Genomic DNA, 24,624 nt, shown 5'->3' with positions numbered 1-24,624 from the left:
AATGCTTTAGAAGTATGATAACACTTTACAATAAGATTCAGTTATGTTAGGTAATGAGAACGAAGCCACTAACCGTACAATTTATTTACAGTATTTTTCATCTTAGTTAATTTTAGTAGTTTTAATAAATTTACTGTAAAGTGTTACTAGAAGTACTAATAATGAACTAATGTCAACAAATGAACCTTACTGTAAAGTGTTACCGAAATATTTTATTTATGTTTAACACTGATAATAATTAGAAATGTTTCTTCAGCAGTAAATCACAATATTAGAAGGATTTCAGAAGGATCATGTGAGACTGGAATAATGATTCTACATTTCAGCTTTGTCAACACAGAAATAAATAAAATAAAATAAATTATTTTAAAATATACAGTAAAACAGTTATTACAAATTGTAATAAAATTTCATAATATTACAGTTATCAAATATAGTATTTAATTTTTTTTATCAAATTTAATGTAAATCTGATATTTTGTCATGTTTCAAAAAACATAGCATCACAAATAAAAAGGAGAGTAATTACCTCTGTTTATGAAACAGCTGAATTCAAATACAGACCTTGTCTATTAATGTCGTTATATACCATACATATAACTATATAATATTAAAGGTATAGTTCACCCAAAAATGAAAGTTCTGGCTTAATTTACTCACCCTCAGGTTGTTTCAAACCTGTATGAGTTTCTTTCCTCTGCTAAACGCTGAAAACTATATTTTAAAGAATGTGTATAACCAAACATTTGCTGGTAGCCATTTTTTTTCCATGGTACCATGGTAACACTTTAGTTTAGGTATCAATTCTCACTATTAACTAGCATGCATATTATTACGAGCATATTGGTTGTTTATTACAGTGGGTATAGAATAGAATCACCCCCATAATCACATTTTGCAGCCTAAAATTAAGATGGACACAGTTTTTGATTTATCCAGCTGCATTTACTCAGTGCAACTTATAACATTCAAGTGAAAGATATAGCAAAAAAAAAAAATATATATATATATATTAATAATAATAATTCAGATTCATTAAGTTGGAAAAAGGATCAAAAAACAAACTGAATGTAATTATTTTAGACGGGGGTGATTATTTTCAATATCCACTGTATAAAACACATTATTCTGCGTGACCAATTCCAGATTCTTAATCCTACTCAATACAAAAACTACCTTACTAACCATCAATAAGCAGCAAATTAAGAGTTTATTGAGGCAAAAGTCATAGTAAATAGTAATAGTGAGAATTGGTTCCCAAACTAAAAGTGTGACCTTTTCTAACATGGAAGTCAATGGCTACCGGTGGTTACATACATTCTTCACACATTTCTTTTGTGCAACTTACGAAAGAAAAAGACTAAATGATGATATCGTTTTCATTTCAGGGTGAATTATCCCTTAATAATGTTTTCTTTTAATGAAATTGACCTTAGATTTTCAAAAAAAAAAAGCCCTCTCACTTGTAATATGGCATGATGGCCCAAATTAAAGGTCATCACTGGCCAACTTGCTTTGAGCGTCTCTGATTAATGCGTCTGCCAGTTCTGAGAAAAGCTGAAGGGAGAACACCACCTCAGAGAGCCAATTACTCATACTGGGAACAGAGATATAGTTATCTCCCAAGGATTATTCTTTTGGCAATTGTCATGCCAAAATGTAATAATAAATGCATTGTTAATGCATTCACAATCCCTTATACTGTAAACCACATAATACTAAGGGTGTAAATTTGTAACCTAATGTAACATTATTTATATATAATGTGTTCAATTTAATCAACACCAAATATCTTGTTGTTTCATAGGTTATCATGTTTTAAATGCATTATACTGTTATAAGCAAATGTGTATTATATAGCATTATGAAAGAAATAGTTCACCCAAAATGAAAATTTGCTGGAAATGTACCCCACCCTCAGGTCATCTCAGATTGTTTGATGTGTTTGATTCGTCATCAGATTTTTAAAATGTAGAATTCCATTCACTTGCTCATGGATCCTCTTCAGCGAATGGGTGCCGCCAGAGTGAGCGTTAAAACTGTTGATAAAAATGCCACCAGTAATCAACTTGACTCCAGTCCATCAATTAACGTATTCTGAAATAAATCTGTCCTGAAATGAATGAATACCATTACAGGCTTCAAATCGTACAATATGTTTAAATGAAATGAAAGAATTTATAGTAATGAATATCTTGTCTAACAGATACAAAATATTGGTAAAAAAAAAAAAAAAAACACATTTTTAACACTTCAATATTTTTCTTCCTCATTCGTAATTATTATGGGAACTGCCTTAGTGTGATCAAATACACAGTGTCCTACAGCAGAACTTCTCTTAAACCTGTCTTTTTTCTCTCTCTCTCTCAGCATATAAGTGGATGTATGGAGAGCTGAAGGGGAATGTGACTCTGCAGTATCTGGCCTGGGTCTCGTATCCCATCATTCTCATCGTGTTTGCATCCTTCTTTCTGCCACCTGGTCTCTCCACAAGCTATTGGTTTGTTCATCTCATCATCCTCTAATTCCCGCTTTTATTACCTTGTATTATTTATTTTGTCTTCCGTTCTTAACCCTTGCATTTACGCCTCTATTCTGGTTCTCTGCGCACAATGTCACAAATCATTTTTGTGTCCCCTCTGTTCTATCATCAGTACTCCCACTATTATGCTGCATACATTTAATTTTTGTCTAGTTTTTTGTCCTCAATCCACCTTAACCACCACAAGACTTCAAATCTTCCTGCCCTCTTTTCAAGATGTGATCATCACAGCCTTGTTTTCTCTTCCTTTCTCTCACCTCTGCACGCCACAGTTGTTTTGATAGCTGTCTCATGTGCTTCACGTCAGACTAGAGGATACACACCAGTCTTCTTTCTTCTTTTATGGATTAATTTCATACGTATTGCTCCGTCTCTCTTGAAAATCTTTTCTCTGTCCCTCAGGCTCTGGGATCCCTGAGCTCAGACCATTCTCAGAGGAGTGGTGTTAAAGGAGTATCTGACGCTCAAGGCATTTGTGGCTAAAGTCATCGGTCTTACGGCTGGGCTGGGCAGTGGTATGCCCATCGGGAAGGAGGTAGACCTCTGCTACTTTATCATTTAAAATATTTACGTATGAATGTACAATATTTTATTGAAATATATAGATCATTTTACATTTAGTTCAACTCAATATTTGCTTACTGGTGGCGGGTCTTTGTTGGGTTCAAAGGAATACATTTTCTTACATAAACTCTCCTCATAGATACAGTACATTATTCATCTGCTGCAGTTTATTGATTAATATTCTCCATTACATCCTAAGGGTCCTTTTGTGCATATTGCCAGCATATGTGCAGCAGTGCTGAGCAGGGTCATGTCCATCTTCACCGGTGTGTATGAGGTAAAAACCAGTCCCTGTGAGCTTGTTCGTCTGTGTTAGTGTGTGTGTGTGTGTGTGTGTGGCACGAGCGTGTGAATAACTCTTCAGGAGCTGCTGATCTAGGATCAAGTTTCCTCTCATTGGCTTATAAATTCCCACTCCACACAACAGCCATCACAAGTTAGTTTATGAGTAGACTGATGCCAAAACCTGTCTCTGATCAGCATTTAACGATTATGATGAACTTATGATGAGCTTTTGAATGTTATATTCAGTTTAATATTACAATTTGTGTGAGTGTCTAATGTTTATAAATTTAAATATATGCTTGTCATACTAATTGCATATTTCTCTCCTCTCATTCCCTGTATACTCTTTTTACCCCCGTCTCATTGTCTCTCCCCTAACACCTCATTATTTTCGTCCGTCTGTATTAATAGTGATGGTATTTTTGGCATGTGTCTTGAATGTGTGTCCTGATGCAGTTATTTTAACCTCATCCAAATGACCCAGAATAGTGCCCATGTTCAGGATCTGATGGTGTGTGCCTGTGCGGTGGGTGTGGCCACCTGTTTCGCCGCCCCAGTGGGAGGCAAGTCACGCCCACTTTTACCCAGCATGCATTGCAGTGTATCATGTATACGCACTCTACACTGTACTTTACAACATGATGTTTGTCCTTCAAATCTGCTTTCTCTTTTTTAGTGTGTTTATGATTAGTTGGTATGTGTGTAAATCTTTGCTTTGCCACACGATTGTGTATTCACATAATCCTTTTGTTTTCCTTTTGCTTCTCTTTATCCATCATTCCCTTTATTTCTACTTCCATTCGGCTTTACTCTTTTTTTATTCTTCTCTGTCCCTCCCATGCATTGTACCCGCTGACATTCCTAATCTATTCTTCTCTTTACATCCCTTCATCTCCCTCCCCTCTAACACCCCTGTTCTCCTTTCTGCCTTCACCTCATACTCCCTCTCTCTCTCTCTCTCTCTCTCTCTCTTCTGTCTCGGTGTCAGTAGAACCCCTATGGTTACACAGACATACTGACAGTAGGATGTGCTGTTGGGGTGGGCTGCTGTTTTGGGACTCCCCTTGGAGGTAAAAATCTCTCATTCTTTCTATCCCCGTAGTTTTCAGTTCCTCATCCTTCTTTTTCAGCTTGGTGCCTGCTGAATAATTAACCTTGTCAACACTTCATAGTTAAAAGCACCCCGTGTGTTATAAATTCATATGCTGTGCATGCTTTATGTATTTTAAACAGTGTGTTCTCTCAGAGGAGAGCATGTTAAAGAGCGTGCCAGAACATTAGAAGTACTTTTAGAGAGTGCGTCTGGATTTCACAAAGTTTTTGTGTCTGAATGTAAATTCTTTTAAAATAATTTAATTATTTAATGAAGTATGATTTTTTTTTTGGTGATAAAATACTTTTGAAAAGCTTAACATCCAGAAAATATCTATAAGCCATTGGTCAGTTGATTTGAGTGTAAGTGTAAACACTTTAGCATTAATGCTACTCTTATTATTAAATTATCATTATTTTAGAGTACACTTTTTCAGTGGCCTTGGTTCCAGAAGTATTTTTGCCATAGGTATAAAAAAAAACTTTGTTAACGAGCTATAAGTTATTAACCAAACGAACTAACTACAATCAAATGAAGCATCGTGAATGACAATATCATTATTAAAACAAAGAATAAATCAATTGATTTCAAGATGGTGGTCATAGTGCAGAATAGGTCTGTATTTAGAGGTTTAAAAATTAAGATTAAAAGACAACTGAAAGAAAGTTATTGAGATTTTTATTTCTGGAAGCCAAATGTGTTGCTTTCCTTGACTGTGGTGGATTGTTTGTGCCTCTTAACCAGCCCGACACAGTAATGCTGTCTCAACCAATGGAGTGAGTTTGGGGCGGGGCTATCTGTATGACTGACCAATAGCAGATGGGGAGAGTCGTTGGGGAAGACTGTTTGAAAAGTCATTATTTTTGCTATTTTTTATTTTTATTTTTTAAATTATTTATTAATAACCTATTTTAATATATTTTTAATTATTAATCTTTTTTATCTATTATAATTTGTCTTTGTTAGTACTATTCCACGTTCTGTTTCTAAATTGCTTTCTCAGCTTTTATTTAACTTTTTTTTTTTATCTATTACTATTCTTGCTCTATCTCTCAGGTGTGTTGTTCAGTATTGAGGTCACGTCGACATACTTTGCAGTGAGGAATTACTGGAGAGGATATTTTGCTGCCACGTTCAGTGCCTTCATATTCCGAGTACTGTCAGTGTGGAACAAAGATTCTGGTGAGACACACACACACACAAGCAGATAAGATAAACGAATAATAAATTAATTTCATGCTAGATGTTAAGTTGTCCACTGCTCACTGATCTCTATAAATGAAATACATTATACAACATTTCATGTCATCAGTTTTAATCAGCTGAGCAATGTTCCAGAAGTGCTGATGTCCAGTTCAACAACAATGAGACTTTTCACTCTTTTTGTCAGTCTGCTTGTGTGTGTTTGCGTGTTTAAGACAGGCTTTCAGTCTGTTTAGTGGTGTGTATTTTTCAGTGACTTACGGCAGTAGATGAGTGAGTCACTGAATCATTCACTCCATTGTTTCATTCCTTATAATAATGTTTCTTTCACTAAACAGACACCATTGTTGACACACAACATTTAAATATGACTAAAACATGTTTGTTTTTTTCCCACAGTTACGATAACAGCACTGTTTCGTACAAACTTTCGTATGGACTTCCCCTTTGACCTGCAGGAACTGCCAGCTTTTGCAATAATTGGGTGTGTGGGTTAGTGTGTGTCTATGTATGTACATGTACAGTTATTGATTAATTATGTGTATATGAACCTAAAAAAGATTGTTTACCATAAATGTAGCTGTATATATAAAGTGAAAGTGATGTGACGTGTAGCCAAGTATGGTGTACAGAGGTACAGAGACTCGAACCCGCAACATTTGGGTTACAAGTCCAACTCTCTAGCCATTAGACCACAACTGCCCCATCAAATATTGTATCTTCAAATAGATTTCACAATTCTTGATGTTTCTGAAACATTCTGAAGCTGATGTTTCTAAATTTGTGTTTGTGTGTTTGTAGGATCTCATGTGGGTTTCTAGGGGCATTCTTTGTCTATCTGAACAGACAAGTTGTTTTGATCATGAGGAGACCGACGGCTCTTACACGCTTCCTCACAAAACAGCAAGTCACGATTTACATATGAATAAACTCTTTTCATAAAACACTTTTAGCTTTAAATTAATGTATTATTCTATTGTTTTACTTGTATTGCATATGACATTGACTGTGATATTATTAACATCAAAATTTCATGATAATACAGCATTACAGTGGTAATTACACCTGTCCGTTTGTTTGTTTGTTTGTCGTAGCCGGCTGATTTACCCTGGTGCTGTGACACTAATTATAGCCTCCTTCACATTTCCTCCGGGCTTCGGCCAGTTCATGGCTGGAGAGGTGTGTATTTGCTTGGATATATTATTGCGTTTTAAGTAGACTTCCACAGAGCAGTGTTACTCAGACTTAACCAATTCAGAAGCGTTTTTTTTGTTTTGTTTTTTTTTGCAAGAGCCAAATTTAAAAAACAACCTTTGAACATACACTGAATTATTTGGTTTGAAACTAATCTTTTAAATGTGCACTCAGGTTTTCCTGTTTTTACATTGACAGTGTGTTTGCTGAACTTCACAAAAAACATGTTTGTTTTGTTTTGTTTACTTTTCCATTGATGTGTTTGGGGTGGCACTTTGAAGTTGACTTATTTAGTTGTTGTTGTGTCTGTTTATGTATGTACATTGTGCTTGTTATATTGTTTGGCTTGTTCGTTTATATGTGCTTTTATCTTTATGTTGTGCTTTATAAACTGGCTTTATAAGTGCTTTATAAACTAAACATTATTATTGTGTATTATTATCTACATAGTATTATTATTATCTTTATTATTATTATTATTATTAATATTATTATTATTATCTATGCCTGTATGTCATGTGTGGGTCTCTGTGATCATGAGTAATTTTTGACCTGTTTTAAAAGGTCTGGTCATGTGACCTCAACATGGTGGCACCCAAATGGGGGTGACCCGCTCAATGTAGAATTAAGCAGCTTTTTATTTTTTATTAACCTCATGTGAGTATTTATCATATTACTGATATTTCCTGAAATTTCTTTTCATTTAAAAAAACTGAGTGCACCTTCAATTTGTGAGATTACATCCCTACGCACCAATTCTTACACCATTATAGGTTTTCACTTTCTCACTTTTTGCTACGTCATTAATGCGTCCTTTGGAAGTCTTTTAATATGTGGAATATCGTTTTTTCTTTTGTCACACAGCTGATGCCAAGAGAGTGCATTAATTCACTGTTTGATAACTTCACATGGACAAAGATCTGGGATTCACCGGCTCCTCCCGGATTGGGTCGCTCTGCTGCCTGGCTCCACCCACAAGTCAGCGTCTTCGTCATCCTTCTCCTCTTCTTCGTAATGAAGGTACTGGCTTGTTGTTGAAAGACTTTTGTAACCAAATTGAATCATGTATGCGCCATGCGGAGTAATTTCCTTTTGGTCTCCCGTTCGCAGTTCTGGATGTCTGCGGTCTCTACTACAATGCCAGTCCCTTCTGGAGCTTTCATGCCGGTTTTTACATTGGGTCAGTCATTCCTTTTTGATTAGCATGTCATTTAACTTTCTGAGACCTAGCTATTTATTTTGCATATTAAATTGGACAAATCATTTTGTTTATATCTCAGTGTCCATATATGCAAAGTTCTGATGCAACTTAAATAAATCACTGTACGCTTTTATGTGCTATCAAATATTTAGTTGGTATGGCTAGTATAATATTAATCCTGTGAAGCTTGACATGTGAAATAATAAAACAATTCTCACATAACTTGATCTTTTAGTCAGAAGATCAAAACTGAGCAAAAATTTGCAATTTAGTGCAGTTGCTGATATTTATTTTGCCAAAGGTAAGTGTCACACTATGCTGCCAGAAGGAACACAGAGCCAAAGAGAATCTAAACAGTCTTTATTAATCCAACACAGGAGTAAACCCAACAGGGAGAACAGGAGGAAGACACAAATGGAAATTGTTACTGGTAGACCCGACAAAACTGAACTGAAAGGACTAGGGTTATAAAGGCAGGATAATAGGGGAAACACAGGTGTATGGAATCAACTAATAATCAGACTAAACAATGACAGGAAACAGACCAAATAAGGCAAAACAGGAACTGAAACACATGACAAAACAGGTCCAATCTTGACAGTAAGATGCAGTTCTGATAGCTTGTAATGTAAATCAGATCTTTATAACAGTATAGCAGACTGCTTACATATATCATGCATATGTAAATTAGTAAGATTATATTTAAATGCTTAGTTTTATGAGTAAAGCTATGTAATTTTATTTTTATTTTTTTATTGTGGGGGCTTAACATAATTCAAAGCAATACAATGATGAGTGAGATTCCCCAAAAGCTTATATGTTTTTAAAAGCTTATATTAAAAGTTATTTGATAGTAAACTTTGTGATTTTTTTTCTAGAAAATGATGTGTGGATAATCAAGTAAACCAAGGTTCAATCAAGTAAAAAAGTTACAAGTCTTTATCTTAAAATATCACTAGCAATATAAAATATATTCTACATTTATTTCATGAAAATCTTTAAAGATTTCACATAACAAAGATGTGGACCCTTTTTAGATTGATACTTAAAGCTACACTAAAAGCTTTCAATTGCTAAAACAGTAAAAACGATCGATCAGAAAGATTGTGTACAACAGGTTTTTCAGCAACGTTTTGATCATGTTCATTTAAAGGCCTTATGAATTTGCATAGCAAATAAGCCTAAAAATTGCATAATGAGATATGTGTGTATATATATATATATATATATATATATATATATATATATATATATATATATATATATATATATATATATATATATAATAAGTTTTTTATTTTTATGGCATCAACACATCTCAAAAAAGAGTGGGACAATGCCATGTTCACCACTGTGTGGCATCCTTTCTTCTCTTTATAACAGTCTGCAAACGTCTGAGGACTGAGGAGACAAGTCTAGGAATAGGAATGTTGTCTCATTCTTGTCTAATACAGGCTTCTAGTTGCTCAACTGTCTTAGGTCTTTGTCACATCTTCCTCTTCATGATGCGCCAGATGTTTTCTATGGGTGAAAGATCTGGACTGCAGGTTGGCCATTTCAGTACCCGGATCCTTCTTCTACGCAGCTATGATGTTGTAATTGATGCAGTATGTGGTCTGGCTTTGTCATGTTGGAAAATGCAAGGTCTTCCCTGAAAGAGATGACGTCTGGATGGGAGCATATGTTGTTCTAGAACTTGGATATACCTTTCAGCATTGATGGTGCCTTTCCAGATGTGTAAGCTGCCCGTGCCACACACACTCATGCAACCCAACACCATCAGTGATGCAGGCTTCTGAACTGAGCACTGATAACAACTTGGGTTGTCCTTGTCCTCTTTAGTCCAGATGACATGGTGTCCCAGTTTTACAAAAAGAACTTCAAATTTTGATTCGTCTGACCACAGAACAGTTTTCCACTTTGCAACAGTACATTGTAAATGAGCCCCGGCCCAGAGAAAACACCTGCGCTTCTGGATCATGTTTAGATATGGCTTCTTTTTTGACCTATGGAGTTTTAGCCGGCAACGGCGAATGGCACGGTGGATTGTGTTCACCGACAATGTTTTCTGGAAGTATTCCTGAGCCCATGTTGTGATTTCCATTACAGTACCATTCCTGTATGTGATTCAGTGCCGTCTAAAGGTCCGAAGATCATGGGCATCCAGTATGGTTTTCCAGCCTTGACCCTTACGCACAGAGATTGTTCCAGATTCTCTGTTTCTTTGGATGATATCATGCACTGTAGATGATGATAACTTCAAAATCTTTGCAATTTTTCTCTGAGAAACTCCTTTCTGATATTGCTCCACTATTTTTCGCCGCAGCATTAGGGGAATTGGTGATCCTCTGCCCATCTTGACTTCGGAGAGACACTGCCACTCTGAGAGGCTCTTTTTATACTCAGTCATGTTGCCAATTGACCTGATAAGTTGCAAATTTGGTCCTCCGGCTGTTCCTTATATGTACATTTAACTTTCCCGGCCTCTTATTGCTACCTGTCCCAACTTTTTTGGAATGTGTAGATCTCATGAAATCCAAAATGAGACAATATTTGACATGACATTACAATATGTCTCACTTTCAACATTTGATATGTTATCTATATTCTGTTATGAATAAAATATAAGTTTATGAGGTTTGTAAATTATTCCATTCTTTTTTTACTCACAATTTGTACAGTGTCCCAACCTTTTTGGAATTGGGTTTGTATTTTTAATTGAGATAATATGATAATGTTTCTGAAACAAGCAGGAGCAGCATTTGGCCGTTTGGTGGGTGAGATTATGGCCACCCTGTTTCCGAATGGAATTCTGTTTGATGGGATCGTGTACCAAATCCTGCCTGGAGGCTATGCAGTGATAGGTCTGCATACATTCCCCTTCCAGCCAACCCTTCACACCCCTAAAATCCAGTTTTACTCTTAAAGTAGCAGATTTATACTTCTTGTATGCTCCCCCTTTCAAATGTTCTGCATCTGACCCCTGCTTCTCTCTCTCTCTGTGTGTGTGTGTGTGTGTGTGTGTGTGTAGGGGCAGCAGCTATGACAGGAGCAGTCACACACACAGTTTCAACAGCAGTCATCTGTTTTGAACTGACGGGTCAAATCTCGCACATCCTACCCATGATGGTGGCCGTGATTCTCGCCAACATGGTGGCACAGGGTCTACAGCCTTCTCTTTATGACTCCATCATTCAGGTCAAAAAGCTGCCCTATCTTCCAGAGCTCAGCATTGGCCACATCAGGTACCACTACCAGATCTCTAGAGACTGGTGTATTCTTAGATGCGATATGGATGTGAATTGCTGATAGTATCTTTGACCTCTTTTCCCCTTCGTACAGTATAATCTCTTTAGAGGTTTATTTGATGGTTTTGAAATGAAAAAAATTCGGAAAAACTATATTAGCATAAAATATCTGTCTCTCTCTTTCTTTGCATGTCAGTAAATATAATATCTTTGTGGAGGACATCATGGTGAAGAAAATCAGGTTTCTGTCACCTCAGTCCACTTACAGAGAGCTGAACGATCTCCTGGAGTCCACGTCTCTCAAAACCATCCCACTCGTCGACTCCAAAGGTCTGTGTTAGGTGAAAATACCACTTTGTAGTCATATTGCAGATTATATTTCCTGTTGGAAAGACTAGTTTAAACTGGTGTGAATTTCTTATTTAAGATGGTTGAAGACTTAGTTTCTAGTAAAGTCAAATTGTGAGATATACAGTGACAATTGAGAGAAATAAAGACACGATTATGCAACAATGAGATATAAAGTCACACTGGAAAATACAGAAGCCCATTTTCATCAAAGAATACAATATCAAAAGCAATTGTTAGATAGAAAGTCACATTGTGAGAAATAAAATTGCAATTTTGGGACACAAAATTGCAATTATGAGATATAAATTCACGAGCAAAATAAAACTGGTTAAGCTGGTCAACCAGCATGGTATTTCTGGTTAAATATGGTTCGAAATTTAGTTAAATATAAAAAGCTACTTAATATATGCTTTTTAGGATTGTCTAACATGTAGATGTGTTATGAATCTTTTTGGCAAAAATGTCAAAAAAGTCAATTATTTTCCCATGCTCAGAGTCAATGATTCTGTTGGGCTCCATTGAGAGATGTGAACTTCAGGCCGTCTTGGACTGGTGTCTCTCAGCCGAGAGGCGGGTTTATAACCAAGGTGAGGGCGTTTCCAGCCCGGGGTCACAGGTCAACTGGGAGTCCTTCGCCTTTGTGGATGAGGAGGTTGGAGAGGAGAATGGAGACGAGGTGCAAGGATCTCCGCTAGTTTTATCACACAGAAAACCCCCTAAGAGAACATCTTTGTTCTCTTTTTGTTTTGCTCAGAGGCAGATTTTAAGTTCTCTGATCTGACATCAATAAGCAGAGCTATATGCCAAATATATGTTCTTTTCTGAAAATCAAGCGAATTATTTGAGTGTAATAATCTTATACTTTTGCTAAAATGATTAACAGGGTAACAGAGTCTCTGAAGAGTGTAACGGCCCACTGGGATCCACCAAAACCACAGACATATCCACTAATCACACCACATCTGGTAGGTTTATATGTATTGTTGATCTTAAAGGTTCTAGCTGATCAGTATCCACCTCTACACCAATTCAGCATATAGAGCTCGTGTTAGAATGTACTCACAAAACCAATTCAATCTCATTCATTCCAGCTTAATGTTGACCAGTGGTAGTTCCTGATATCAAAGTTGGCTTGTTTAAATTGAACCGGTTTTCTTCAAATCATAACAGGTGCCCTGCAGTCCATGAGGAGGAAGCTTCATCGTCTTTTCTCCTCGTCTTCCTCATCAGGGCAGACTGAACCAGAGGTGTGTTTTTTGAACCATGAGTAGAGTTAACATGTATGAGTTTAAACTAGGAAATAATCTATGGCATGCTTTTAATTATCTCATATCCCTCATTTTGTAAAAACAAATGAACTTTTGTGTACCATAATGGACCAGCAAGTTTATTGGGTACACGGTAAATGGTTATGGCAGGAGTTTGGATATATCTTTGCCCAGACAAAGTAAAATGTAACCATGGTTCCCTGAAAGGGAACGAGACACTGCGTCCTCTGAAGGGACACTATGGGGAACACCTCGTCGTGACCCGTGTCTGAAGCATACTTTGAACTGTGTTTTGGAACACAGTTTAAGATATTTTAGATTTAGTCTGAGAGCTCTCAGTCCCTCCATTGAAGCTGCGTGTACGGTATACTGTCCATGTCCAGAAAGGTAAAATCAAAGTAGTCCATGTGACATCAGAGGGTCAGTTAGAATTTTTTGAAGCATCAAAACATTTTGGTCCAAAAATAGCAAAAACTGAAGATGAACACCGAGCCGAGCCAGATGACGAACAAAAGATTGACTCGTTCTCGAGTCAAGAACCGGTTGCATTGGTTTTCGGATCACCTGTAGTAATGGGAAGTTTGGTTCTTTTCCGTGAACTGTTTTTTTCGGACAGTTCGATTCAATAAACCGGTTGAAGAAAACGGTTCACTGGTTCTTTTGCACTCAACGTAATGGCATCATTTGCGATGATTGCCCTTCATTCAAGCCTTCGGTTTACCCGCGCTCATAACACTAGCACAGAATCAGTTCAGAATCAATCACCAAAAGAATCAGTTCAGTTCAGACGCTCTGTGTGTCGGTCTGCTTCACACTGAATTACACATGCGCAGTATCATCAGCTCCTCGGTTCATGAATCGGACGCGTCTGACAGAAACGGTTCTTGACTCGTGAATGAGTCAGTCTATTGTTCGTTATCTGGCTCAGCTCGGTGTTCATCTTCAGTTCTCTGTTCACAGCAGTTCAGTCAGTGTACTGTTTGATTCAATGAATTACTCCGGGATATTGGTTTGTTTGAACTCAGAGGGAGTGTCAGCCACATTAAAAAAATTAACAGCTTAAGTCATTTGTGGATTAATGCGTATTGAAGACGTGAACCGTTTAAAACGATTCAGTTCGATTTGGTGAACTGTTTCAAAAAGATCCGGTTACATCGAATGATTCATTCGCGAACCGTATATGACAAACTGCTTTGTTTTGAACTCTCTCACAACAGACACAGAAGAGAAGACAATGCTGAATAAAGTCGCAGTTTTTTCTATTTTTGGACCAAAATGTATTTTCAATGCTTCAAAAAATTCTAACTGACCCTCTGATGTCACATGGACTAATTTGATGATGTTTTTATTACCTTTCTGGACATGGACAGTATACCGTACACACAGCTTCAATGGAGGCACTGAGAGCTCTCGGACTAAATCTAAAATATCTTAAACTGTGTTCCAAAGATAAACAGAGGTGTTACGGATTTGGAACAACATGAGGGTAAGTTATTAATGACATAATTTTGCTATTTGGGTGAACTACCCTTTAACTCTTGATTCTGTTTTTCTATTTAATATATATTTAACAGTTTATTGTTGAAGCTGGCATATTTTAACTTAAGATCGAGAGAAATGAGAAAAGTGTTTTAAAAGCTGGTTGTGACACATTTAGTCTTTTCACTTTCCAGTCCATGAGATTACAATTTCAGTTATCAGCTCACATCAGCAGGTGGCGTCAAACACGCTGTGCAGGGCAGGTGGAGTCGCAAAACAGGATAAAAAAGTTACAGGGTTATTTTTAGCGCAATATGATGTTATCCTCCAAACATTCATGCACTACTTCTGACCCTCTGTCTCCCTCTCATTCCTGTCTCTGTAGAGCCCTGCAGCTCCTCCTGTAGTTGATAACATGACTCCTGAAGAGGTAGGGTGATGAACTGATTTATTTCCACTGCATTCAGACAGATGGCTACAGTTAGCATGTCAGACCCAAAGCTGTCTGTGAGCTGATTCTCTCGTATTGGGGTGTTCAGATCAAAGCCTGGGAAGAGGAAGAGCTGGAAAAGCCGATTGACATTGATCAGATCCGTGTTGACCCCTCACCTTTTCAGCTGGTGGAGAGAACATCTTTGCATAAGGTAATCCACAATCCCACTGAGATCACATATAAAATACTGTGTATTATACTGAGGATTTATAACTTTCCAAGTGAATCATGATTTAGATTTTGCCCTCGGGGAAATGTGTTTTTCAATAAAAACAGCACCATCATATCCTGCATTCAGGTGTTTATATGTTAATATAACCCTTGACCACAAAACTTAAAATCTTAAATCGTGGGGGTATATTTTTTGCAGTAGCCAAAAATACATTGAATGGGTTAAAATCATCTCAGCCAAATACTGTCATATCCTTACAAACCATACATCAGTGGAGAGCTTATTTATTCAGCTTTTAGATAGTGTATAAATCTCACTTTTGTAAATCTGACCCTTATGACTGATTTTGTGGTCCAGGCAAGGTCACACACACACACACATTTCATTTATATTTACAAACTGTGTTTTGCAGATCAGAGGTGGCATGAATGCATTTAGACTGCAATTACAATTGCATAAATAATGGCAAGAGATTAATGGGTTTTAAATGGATATTGATATTTTACTAATATGTAAATATGACATTATTCTTTAATAAAAATAAAAAAATTATAATCTGTTCATTAAAATTATTTATTTTTTATTTATCTTATTTTGATGCTTGAAATAAGACACTAAAACTGCCAGTTGGTGGCAGTAAATGCCATTCATTTGTTCGATTCCTTCAAACAGCTGATTTATTTATTTTTATTTATGAAGGAACCTAGAATCATCGGTTCACCCGATAAGTTCAAAATGCACATTCACTCAGAAATGAAACACCATAATATAAATATGAGGGTCATTATTGCCACGATATCTTCAAAACATATGTACATCATACATCGTTTATCACTTATCAACTCTATGAAATGTAAGATAACCTACGTGGGTCTGTGGCAGGGCTTTTATGTTAAATGCACTAACAATTTTAACGCATCATTTTTTTCACCTTAACTAATTAATTAAATATCCTTTTTTTTTTTTGACAGCCCTAATATATACACATACATACATAAATGAAACGTTGCTTGTTTGTTTCAGACTCACACCCTGTTCTCTCTCCTGGGTCTCAGTCATGCGTATGTAACTAGCATTGGCAAACTGGTCGGGGTGGTCGCACTAAAAGAGGTAAAGATGATTTAGCATCTCTTGTCTACATGCATTCCTGCACACTTTCAGTCATATGCGAGTGTGTGAGAGTAAATCATTGTGCTTCTCTCTTCCAGCTCCAGAAAGCAATCGAGGGTTCGACTCGTAGCGGAGTGCGACTTCGTCCTCCTCTGGCCAGTTTCAGAGACGCCAGACGCAAGGCCAAAAAGCCTTCTCATTCCCCTTCTGTCCCGTCCTCTCCCACAAGGGACAGAGAGCTGTGGAGTGAGGGAGTGAAAAGAGAAAGTCAAGACGAGTCTGCTGATAGTTGTATCCAGACAGACGTCAAAGAGTGTGATAGCAGCAGCAGAAGTACCTCTCAGGAGCATCTGCCTTCCCCTTCCCCTTCCACAGTCCCTCTCTCCTCTCTTCATTCTGTGCCCGAAGGAGAAACGGATGCTGATAGAGAGAGTGATGAGGAGCATTTATAGGTCTATTGTTTGTAATTTTCTTAAATTCAGCCCTCCAGGGGGAGGCAAACCATATTACGGTGGTGCCTTTGAGCCCAGCACGAGCCACTTGCACAAGACTTGTTGGTTGATTCTCTACTCTCCGGAAACAGGACTCTCTATACTCTTTCTTTCTAGATGTGTTTTCACTTGCGTTGTTTTTTTTTTTTTTGTCTATACATTTGTACATACAGACAGTCGGTCTGACACATCTCACTGAATGTCTTCTCTCTCTTTGCTACTCGACCCCTGTGTTTGTCTGCTGGACCTGATATTATATCACTGTAAAAATGATTTTGTTTCCTTAACAAGCTATTTGCATCTGATCTGACCCTTGTCTTAGTGTAACCTAATGTAATTAATGCAGGTTAATTTAGTCACACTTCATTTTTGTGACATTTTTGGTTCCCTGATTAAACTTTTTTTACTGTATAGATATGAAATTTAAAGCAGTATTTCAGGTTCAGTATACAAGTTACATTTAATTCGGTGTTAATGCTAGCTATAATAAGTTTGGTAATTGAAATAAAGCTGAAATAATACAGAAAAAATATTAAAAACGTAAAATAAATTTAAAGGGATATATGATGGATGGATGGACTTTGTTTTGCTTTAAAATCTGGTCCACCATTTACTGCCATTATAAAGTTTGGAAAAGCCAGGACATTTTTTAATATAGCTCCGAATTATTAATCTGAAAGAACAAATTCATATACACCTAGGATGGCTTGAGGGTGAGTAAATCATGGGGTAATTAATTTTTTTGGGTGAACTATCCCTTTAAGTCAAAGTTCCAGAACTCGGTATTTTTTATTACATTTTACAATTAGGTTCCATTTGTTAACGTAAACTAACAATGAAAAATGCCTCTAAAATATGAATTAATCTTAATTAATGTTAATTGCAACATTTGCTGATATATTGTTAAATTCAAAAGTTGTATCTATTTATGTTATTTCATGGACCTGAGCTAACGTAGACTAACAATGAACCTTATTTTCTTAGTAAATTAAAACTAAAATAAAAAAGAAAAAGAAAACTTTTGTTACAATATTGATTAGAACAACAACAAAAAAGTGTCCTTTGTTTTATTTAAAGAAGCAAAAATCGATGTTCAGTGAAACATGGGCCAGATTTTAGATTTAAAGAAGAAATGTGAAGCTTATAATTTTATAAAAGCACTAACATTAATTCTTTACAAAAAAAAAAAAAAAAAGCTTTTAAAATCATAATCGTTATTTTCTTTTTAGGGTTTGTGTTTGTAGCATCACCTTGTCATGGTAACAAAGTTGTGATTTTATTCACACTAAAACCATGTTCACATTAACATTTTCTTTATGCCTTGAGGCTATAATGTTGAAACCTTGTGTATTTTAACATTAATGTATTGGCCCTGTTCACTTCCACTGAAAGTACCTCACTGTAATCTAGATTTTTGCTTTTTTATATATAAGCAGTGAAATGATTGTGTTGCCACAAGTAATGTTGAATGATCTTGTGCTGAATCTGGTAAGCTATATTCATTTAATCACTAGACATTCATTACGAAGCTGATTTGTTTACTTCATAATTTAAGATACAAAGTCATTACCATTAAATCTTTGTTTGATTATTTGAACTATTGATGAATATCTGCTGAATTCTTATCTGTTTTAATGGTCTGAAGAGCATGCAGACTTTTTGCCACGTCTTAAAAATACACAAAGTGCGCAATAATGATTTGTTTGCTTCATTTATTCGTCATTATTTTGGGAAAAATAAAGGAATAGCAATATTCTTGAAGGTCAGGGAGGTGTTTTGTTCGTGCAGGACAAAAAAGAGTTGGGTAAGAAAGAGAGTCCGGTGGAGGAAGAGGAAGAGCACATTGGAAGAACCATTTAAAACCTTCAGTATAGCATGCATAGATATACGTACTTCTTATATCACACCTCGTACAGCTCAGTCAGTCCCAAACGACTGGATTTGTGCCTGTATTGACTCCATGTATTTAAACAATATCATAAACAAATTTGATCACAATAGTGTGATCCATTACTTCTGAATACGATTCTTAGACCAAGAGGAGACAACACAGGGTTTGAGTAACAGACCGATAATAACATACGAAGGGAAAGAGAGAGGAAGAGGAGAAGGAGAGAGGTAGAACGACGGACCAGTTACAGCATCATGCCAACAGACAGTTTTGTAGTGAAACATGGCAGTAGAATCGTACAAAAAAAATCCAGTTCATCTGTAAAGTGATAAACAACTGCATCCAAGGAAATACATTTGGCTTTTTGTTATTTATTCATTCGTATATTCCTTATCTTACATAAAAAGCAATAAAAGAGAACATGACATCATTCCTTTGGTTGCAGTAGCGTGACCTGGCTGTGTGTGATGGCCACTGATGTATAACTTAGTCCTACATTCACCAAGTTGTCATTATCACGTGACCTACCAGCATCAATCCAGTGGTGTCAGTCGCCATTACAACCAAAGGTGCATTTATCTGAAAATAACAACTAGATATCATACAGGCTGCAAAGTTAAATCCCTCCCCTATATAATTCTTAAATAAATAAATGGGCACATATTATCCCATGTGAGCAACTTCAGTGAGTTCTGTATGCTTCACGAAATTTAAGAACTTATGACACTGAATATACTTAAAGCAGTTTGGTTGGTTTAACAGTTGGTTTATGCAATGATGCAGTAGTAGATAACTGTTGTTATGAATTGCTAATGTAAAACATGAACCTTATGAGCTACAACAAGATGTTTTAGAAAGTGTGTATGATTTTTCAGTGACGAATACTGTACACAGAAATCTGTCAGAGCCTCTCGAGGAGCTCAGCAGTGAAATAATATGTACCCCGACACATAGAGGAGGGACTGCACACAATTCTGTAGAAAAATAAACATCGTCCCAACATTGCATAAATAACCAGTCAAGAAATAAATTCATTCAAGTCGATACACTTCATATAGCTATTAATGCAATTTCTTCTTCTCAAATTTGTATTACACACGAGCATCAAAGTTGAACCGTGTGTCCTCCAAAGGAACCGTCGTAATAACTAGTAGACTTGGTTTTCTTTTTTCTCTATTTTCTTTTTTGTTTCATTCGTTTAAATCCTTAGTGAATCATGCATGACATCACAATGCAGGACGATGTAATTACTTGGACGTCTGCTCCTACTTTGGGACACATATGCTTCATGTTCATGTACGAGCACGTACACATTAAATGCAAAATTTGTAGCATCATAGTTACTGTATAATCAGTGACCATGACAAACAGGAAGACGCCTGTGCAGTTGGAAATTCCAGATGGCCTGAGTTGTTCATGAGGTCACTTTGAGCTCAAATCAAAGTCCATTTTCATTCTCATTCTGCGGAAACCTTTTTCCTTGTTATCTCGGTAAAGGATATTTACAGCATGTGAATCCAGGTCCTTTTCTATTCTCCCTTTAATAGATAGTGAAAATAACTAGGCAATGGAAAACAAATTTTGGAACAGAAATTAAGACATGCTTTATTATAAAAATAAAGTTTTCATCAAGACCCGTTCCTGCAAGTGTAACAATACGTATGAGTCGCCAACAGGACTGTTCTGACAGAAATGTTTACTGTAGTATTCTTCTATTTTTTGTCATTTGAGGTTATGAGGAGCATTACCTATCCATCTTTCTCCTCTCAGTTGACAATTATCATGAAAACAAGCTAATAAACCAGAGCAAAAACTAAAACTTTCATGTGATGAAAAGAAAATGAGGAGTTTTCAATGGGAAGTGTCTTTTTGTCTCATAAAATAATGCTTAATCTAAAATACATATGTTCTCCCGACAACCAATGCAAGTGCAAAAAAGTTTTTCCCCCTCAGACATTTCTCTCTTTTAAGCAGCCAATCAAGTGGCTAAACACACAGATCTCACAGAGTCAGTCTCAGGCTCAGCTCAGAGTACTGAGGTCCAGTGCAAATATCTATACAATTTTGTATAGGACTCCAGAGTACACTGACAAACATCATGCATGTCAAACGACACAGAGAGAGGGAAGCACGGGGTGTTACAGTCCAGTATGAATCTATATATATGAATCTTGTATATATCTGTGAGTATGTGTGGTGTGCGCATGAGAAAGTTCATATTACTACTACAAAAAATAAATACCAAATGGTAATGGGTCTAATAATGTGGCAAATAAAATCAAAAAATGTTCAAAGATGTTTGTAATAGGTTAGGTGATTTAATCAGTATAATTAGCTTAATTCAATCAACAAATGCCGTTGTTTTGAACTTTCTATTCATTAGATGATCCTGAAAAGAAATCTGTCGTGGCTTCCGCAAAAATATTAAGTAGCCCAACTGTTTGCAAGATTGACACTGCATGTGACACTGAAGACTGGAGAAATGGCTGCTAAAAATTCAGCTTTGCCATCACAGGAATAAATTATAGAAAAATACTAAAATAGAAACAGCTATATTATATTATAATATTACTGTTTTTATATTGCATTTTTGATCAGATAATGCATCCCTGGGGAAAAGAGGGTTCTTCCAAAAATATTGAAAAAAACCATACTGACCCCAAACATTTGAATGCGTACTATTTACTTTAGTTTATGAAGGTTTGAATACTGTACACATTTAATAAACTATGGAGCCCCTAAACGGTCATTGTGGTGGGAAAAAAAGCAGAGGGAGTGAAAAAATTTGGGGTGGGAGGAAAATTTATTTTTTGCGTTCTCTCGCAAAACTTTTGCGTTCTCTCGCAAAGATATTTGCGTTCTCTTGCAAAACTTTTGCGTTCTCTCGCAAAGATATTTGCGTTCTCTCGCAAAGATATTTGCATTCTCTTGAAAAACTTTGGCGTTCTCTCGCAAAGATATTTGCGTTCTCTTGCAAAACTTTGGCGTTCTCTCGCAAAGATATTTGCGTTCTCTTGCAAAACTTTGGCGTTCTCTCGCAAAGTTATTCGTGTTCTCTCGCAAAACCAGCTGAGTTCAGACAAACACTTCCTGTTTAGCTTGTAGTGGTTCAGAGAACGCAAATATCTTTGCGAGAGAACGCAAAATTTTGCGAGAGAATAAAAAATAAATAAATAAATCAACAAAAAAATGTTTTGCCTTCCACCCAAAATTTTCTCCCATCACAATGACCCTTTAGGGGCTCCGTAATAAACAGCCGACAGAACTGTGTAGATCAGTGGTTGGTTTCAGTTAATTGATTTTTATTTTTCACAGCACAGAAACTTCTGTATTGAACCTGTGTTTCTCCCAACAGTGTCATAAACTGCCAAATCCGGTCTTTTACATAGAAAGGAGTGTGTTTGGAAGTATACTGGCTGAAAACCGAAGAGGATAAGAGGAAATTTGTGTTGTATTGAGTTTATGTGATCTCTTATGGTAAGGGTCTTTGTGGTATCATGGGTTGAAAAAGCTTGTGTTACTGTCTATTATATATATATATATAGTTTGTTGTTTTCTTAAAAAAGAATAGTATTATTATAATCATTATGGTTTATTAACTATAGTTTCTTTATTTTGAATAACGAGAGTCAACACTCCTTGTAAAAGCATGCACATATTTAACTGAATGTTCTTCGTATTCCATACCTCCAACTCTATCACTCCATTCCTAACATGGGGAGTTTTCCTCCTTCTCTCCTTTCCCAGTCCGAATGATTTCCCATTCCCATTGTGTGCCTTCCTTTTTCAGACATCCATAATATAAGGCTTACAAAAGAAATAAAAAATTAAATTCAAATATCAAAGTGTTCACGTAAGCAGTGCTGTAACTTTCAGTTCTGCTTTTCCATTTTGGGTTCAAGCTGTCACTTGAATTCCATCACAATGGTGTTAGATTCCTGAAATAGGAGTTGATATTGTTTGATAATGCTGATTGAAATGTGTGTCATAACCAGCAGAAATTTAATGCCGGCCACTTAGTTGGTTGCCGTGATGTCTACAGATGATGATTCGGACGACTCCTTTTCCTCAAGCTCTTCAATGACAGATGGTGAGACATCAGACGCCTTGCGCTCTGTGCTGGACTCTCCAGGGGCTTGACCTGGACTGCTTCCTCCCGTCGAGGTCACTTCCTGCGTTACTGGAGATGGAATTAATGTTACTGGTTCTGGTTCCATATATAACGTTACCTCTTCCTCCTGGAAAAGAGGCCGGATGTTAGACTGGGTCAGTGTCATTTCCTGTTTACAGCTGGAGTGTGTAATTTCTGTGCCAACAGTGGCACTAAACAAAATTAAAAAACAACTTCTTTTTTTTTCTTTTTTGTGGCTGGAATGAGACTCAAACAGGTTTTGTTTTTGGACAAATAACATTTGGGACTCAAATAAACCATTAAGACTTTTTGCTGAAAGTTGGTTTAGCGAAACTTGTAGTTCGGTTAAGTCATTTATAAGTTGCTTCTCATGAAATGTGTACACTTGTAGCGCTATTAAAAAATGTGTGTGATCTATCCAACCAGGAATGCGTTTTCAATACAAGGATGTAACTTGCTGTTTAACTACCACTAGTTGGAGATATTAACTAGCTAGTCATAACGAAACTGTAGTAATATGGTCACATACTGGCACAGAAATGACACACTTCAGCACTAGAATAGTTTCACACTTTAGCTGTAAGAACTGATTCAAACTTTGACTCATACCTGATTCCAACAGTGAGAGGAGCTAGAAAACTTAGACAGGATTCATACTTTTCTAGCTGCTGACAGAAATAGCATTTTTTCAAAAATATGTATTTTCATATTAACTGTCTGTCGAGATGCTGTTCTATTCGTGTTTATTTCATGCCATAACTTGTATTAAAGTTGAAGAGCCCCGCGCACCGCTCTGCTGTTTGAGTCTGAGGCACTACAGCGTGCTGTGTCTCAATACACTTAAAAGCATCAAAGCTGCTTTCATTGTTTGAATTTCATGATAGAATGGACAGAATCTGAAAGATGAGACTTGGTTTCCGAGGTTTATTGCAATGAACAAAAACTTTTAATTAACAACACCATCACTGTTTTTATATTCAGTGTAGATGTCAGTTGTAAGTGGATCATGTTCATAGTTAATGTGATGAACTGTGTTTACTCTCTTATGATGCCTGTGTGTTTTGGGGACCATGCATGTTTTATTTTGCTTTATCATTATTATTATTTTCACTTACTTTGATCTCTTCCTCCTCCTGGGCTTCCAGTAAAGGTGAGTGATCTGTCGTCATCTCCTCTGTGGGGGCGGTTAGATTTCCATCTACTGCTACAGGCATACCCATGTAGCCCACCATGTCTGCCTGATAGGCCTCTGTCTGCGCTGCCCCCCACAGATCCACTAATGGTGGGTGAGTGAGGGGAGGCAGGCTGTGGATGGTGCTGTTGGGAGTAACTTGTAAAGACTGAGTGGCACTCTGCAGCCTTTGCTCCAACATCTGCAAATAGACCGAAAAACAGCTCAAGTTTCCATTGTGGTATCTATCTATCTATCTATCTATCTATCTATCTGCAATGTTTCATGGGAATGGGCAATCACTGCTTATTTTTGGCATGATTATACGTCAAGCTGAACAATGCCTTCTATGGAAAGCATATAGGTCTAAATAAATGTTTATACAGAGATCAAGAATGGGATTTTTACTTTTAGAACCTGGCTTGTGCTCTGTTGTGTTAATTGCAATGGCTGATGGGATTTGTAGTGTTTAATTCCCTATTTGCTCCAGTGAGACCTCAATTACTGTGACGATCAATGCTTCTGGTTAAAGGCTGAATGATGGACCCTGATTAAGTTTTCCTGCTGATCCTGGGGCTGCTGTTGAAATGGCCACTGGGACCTATGCTGGAGCCAGCAGAGCAAGAGATGTCTTTGCAGGAGATGCTAACTGAAATGGAAGTTTTGTAGCTCACCTGTTGTTGATACTATAGCATAAGATCTGTTACAGCATGGCCTTATGGGAGTCTTATATCAA

The 24,624-nt window shown here is 36.7% G+C and overlaps 2 protein-coding genes across 10 annotated transcripts in view; one reads left to right on the top strand and one right to left on the bottom strand.

Moving 5' to 3' along the window:
• Positions 1–1,993: 1,993 nt before the first annotated feature.
• Positions 1,994–18,369, top strand: LOC113069343 (chloride channel protein 1-like). The gene is made up of 21 exons (XM_026242349.1): positions 1,994–2,060; positions 2,371–2,481; positions 2,962–3,077; positions 3,306–3,383; positions 4,383–4,461; positions 5,541–5,666; positions 6,087–6,171; positions 6,489–6,590; positions 6,782–6,866; positions 7,746–7,901; positions 7,992–8,061; positions 10,833–10,946; positions 11,114–11,327; positions 11,527–11,660; positions 12,176–12,357; positions 12,565–12,646; positions 12,852–12,928; positions 14,814–14,858; positions 14,968–15,072; positions 16,117–16,203; positions 16,302–18,369. Exons 1-21 carry the CDS (start codon positions 1,994–1,996, stop codon positions 16,653–16,655), a joined length of 2,469 nt encoding a protein of 822 aa, XP_026098134.1. The 3' UTR covers positions 16,656–18,369.
• A 107-nt stretch (positions 18,370–18,476) lies between these two features.
• LOC113069344 (protein FAM131B-like) overlaps positions 18,477–24,624 on the bottom strand; it is a 34,708-nt gene continuing 28,560 nt past the window's right edge. For 7 of the 9 annotated variants that reach the window (XM_026242350.1, XM_026242352.1, XM_026242353.1 and 4 more), the window contains 2 exons: positions 23,833–24,090; positions 18,477–22,823 (listed from right to left, as the gene is read on the bottom strand). In XM_026242350.1, the coding sequence (XP_026098135.1) occupies positions 22,602–22,823; positions 23,833–24,090 (480 nt within the window). In that variant the 3' untranslated portion in view covers positions 18,477–22,601. The other 2 variants (XM_026242358.1, XM_026242357.1) reach the window with 2 other exon arrangements.

Source organism: Carassius auratus, unplaced genomic scaffold, assembly GCF_003368295.1.
Source record: "Carassius auratus strain Wakin unplaced genomic scaffold, ASM336829v1 scaf_tig00001536, whole genome shotgun sequence".
Lineage (NCBI taxonomy): Eukaryota > Metazoa > Chordata > Actinopteri > Cypriniformes > Cyprinidae > Carassius > Carassius auratus.
This window is presented reverse-complemented; position numbering and strand designations above follow the sequence as displayed.

What these genes read in the sequence shown, in the direction of transcription:
- LOC113069343 (XM_026242349.1), top strand. Translation starts at nt 1,994, where the DNA reads ATGGATCCTCTTCAGCGAATGGGTGCCGCCAGAGTGAGCGTTAAAACT. An exon ending in AGTGTGGAACAAAGATTCTG is followed by an intron (nt 5,667 to 6,086) that starts GTGAGACACACA and finishes TTTTTCCCACAG; the next exon opens with TTACGATAACAGCACTGTTT. An exon ending in TGGAGGCTATGCAGTGATAG is followed by an intron (nt 10,947 to 11,113) that starts GTCTGCATACAT and finishes GTGTGTGTGTAG; the next exon opens with GGGCAGCAGCTATGACAGGA.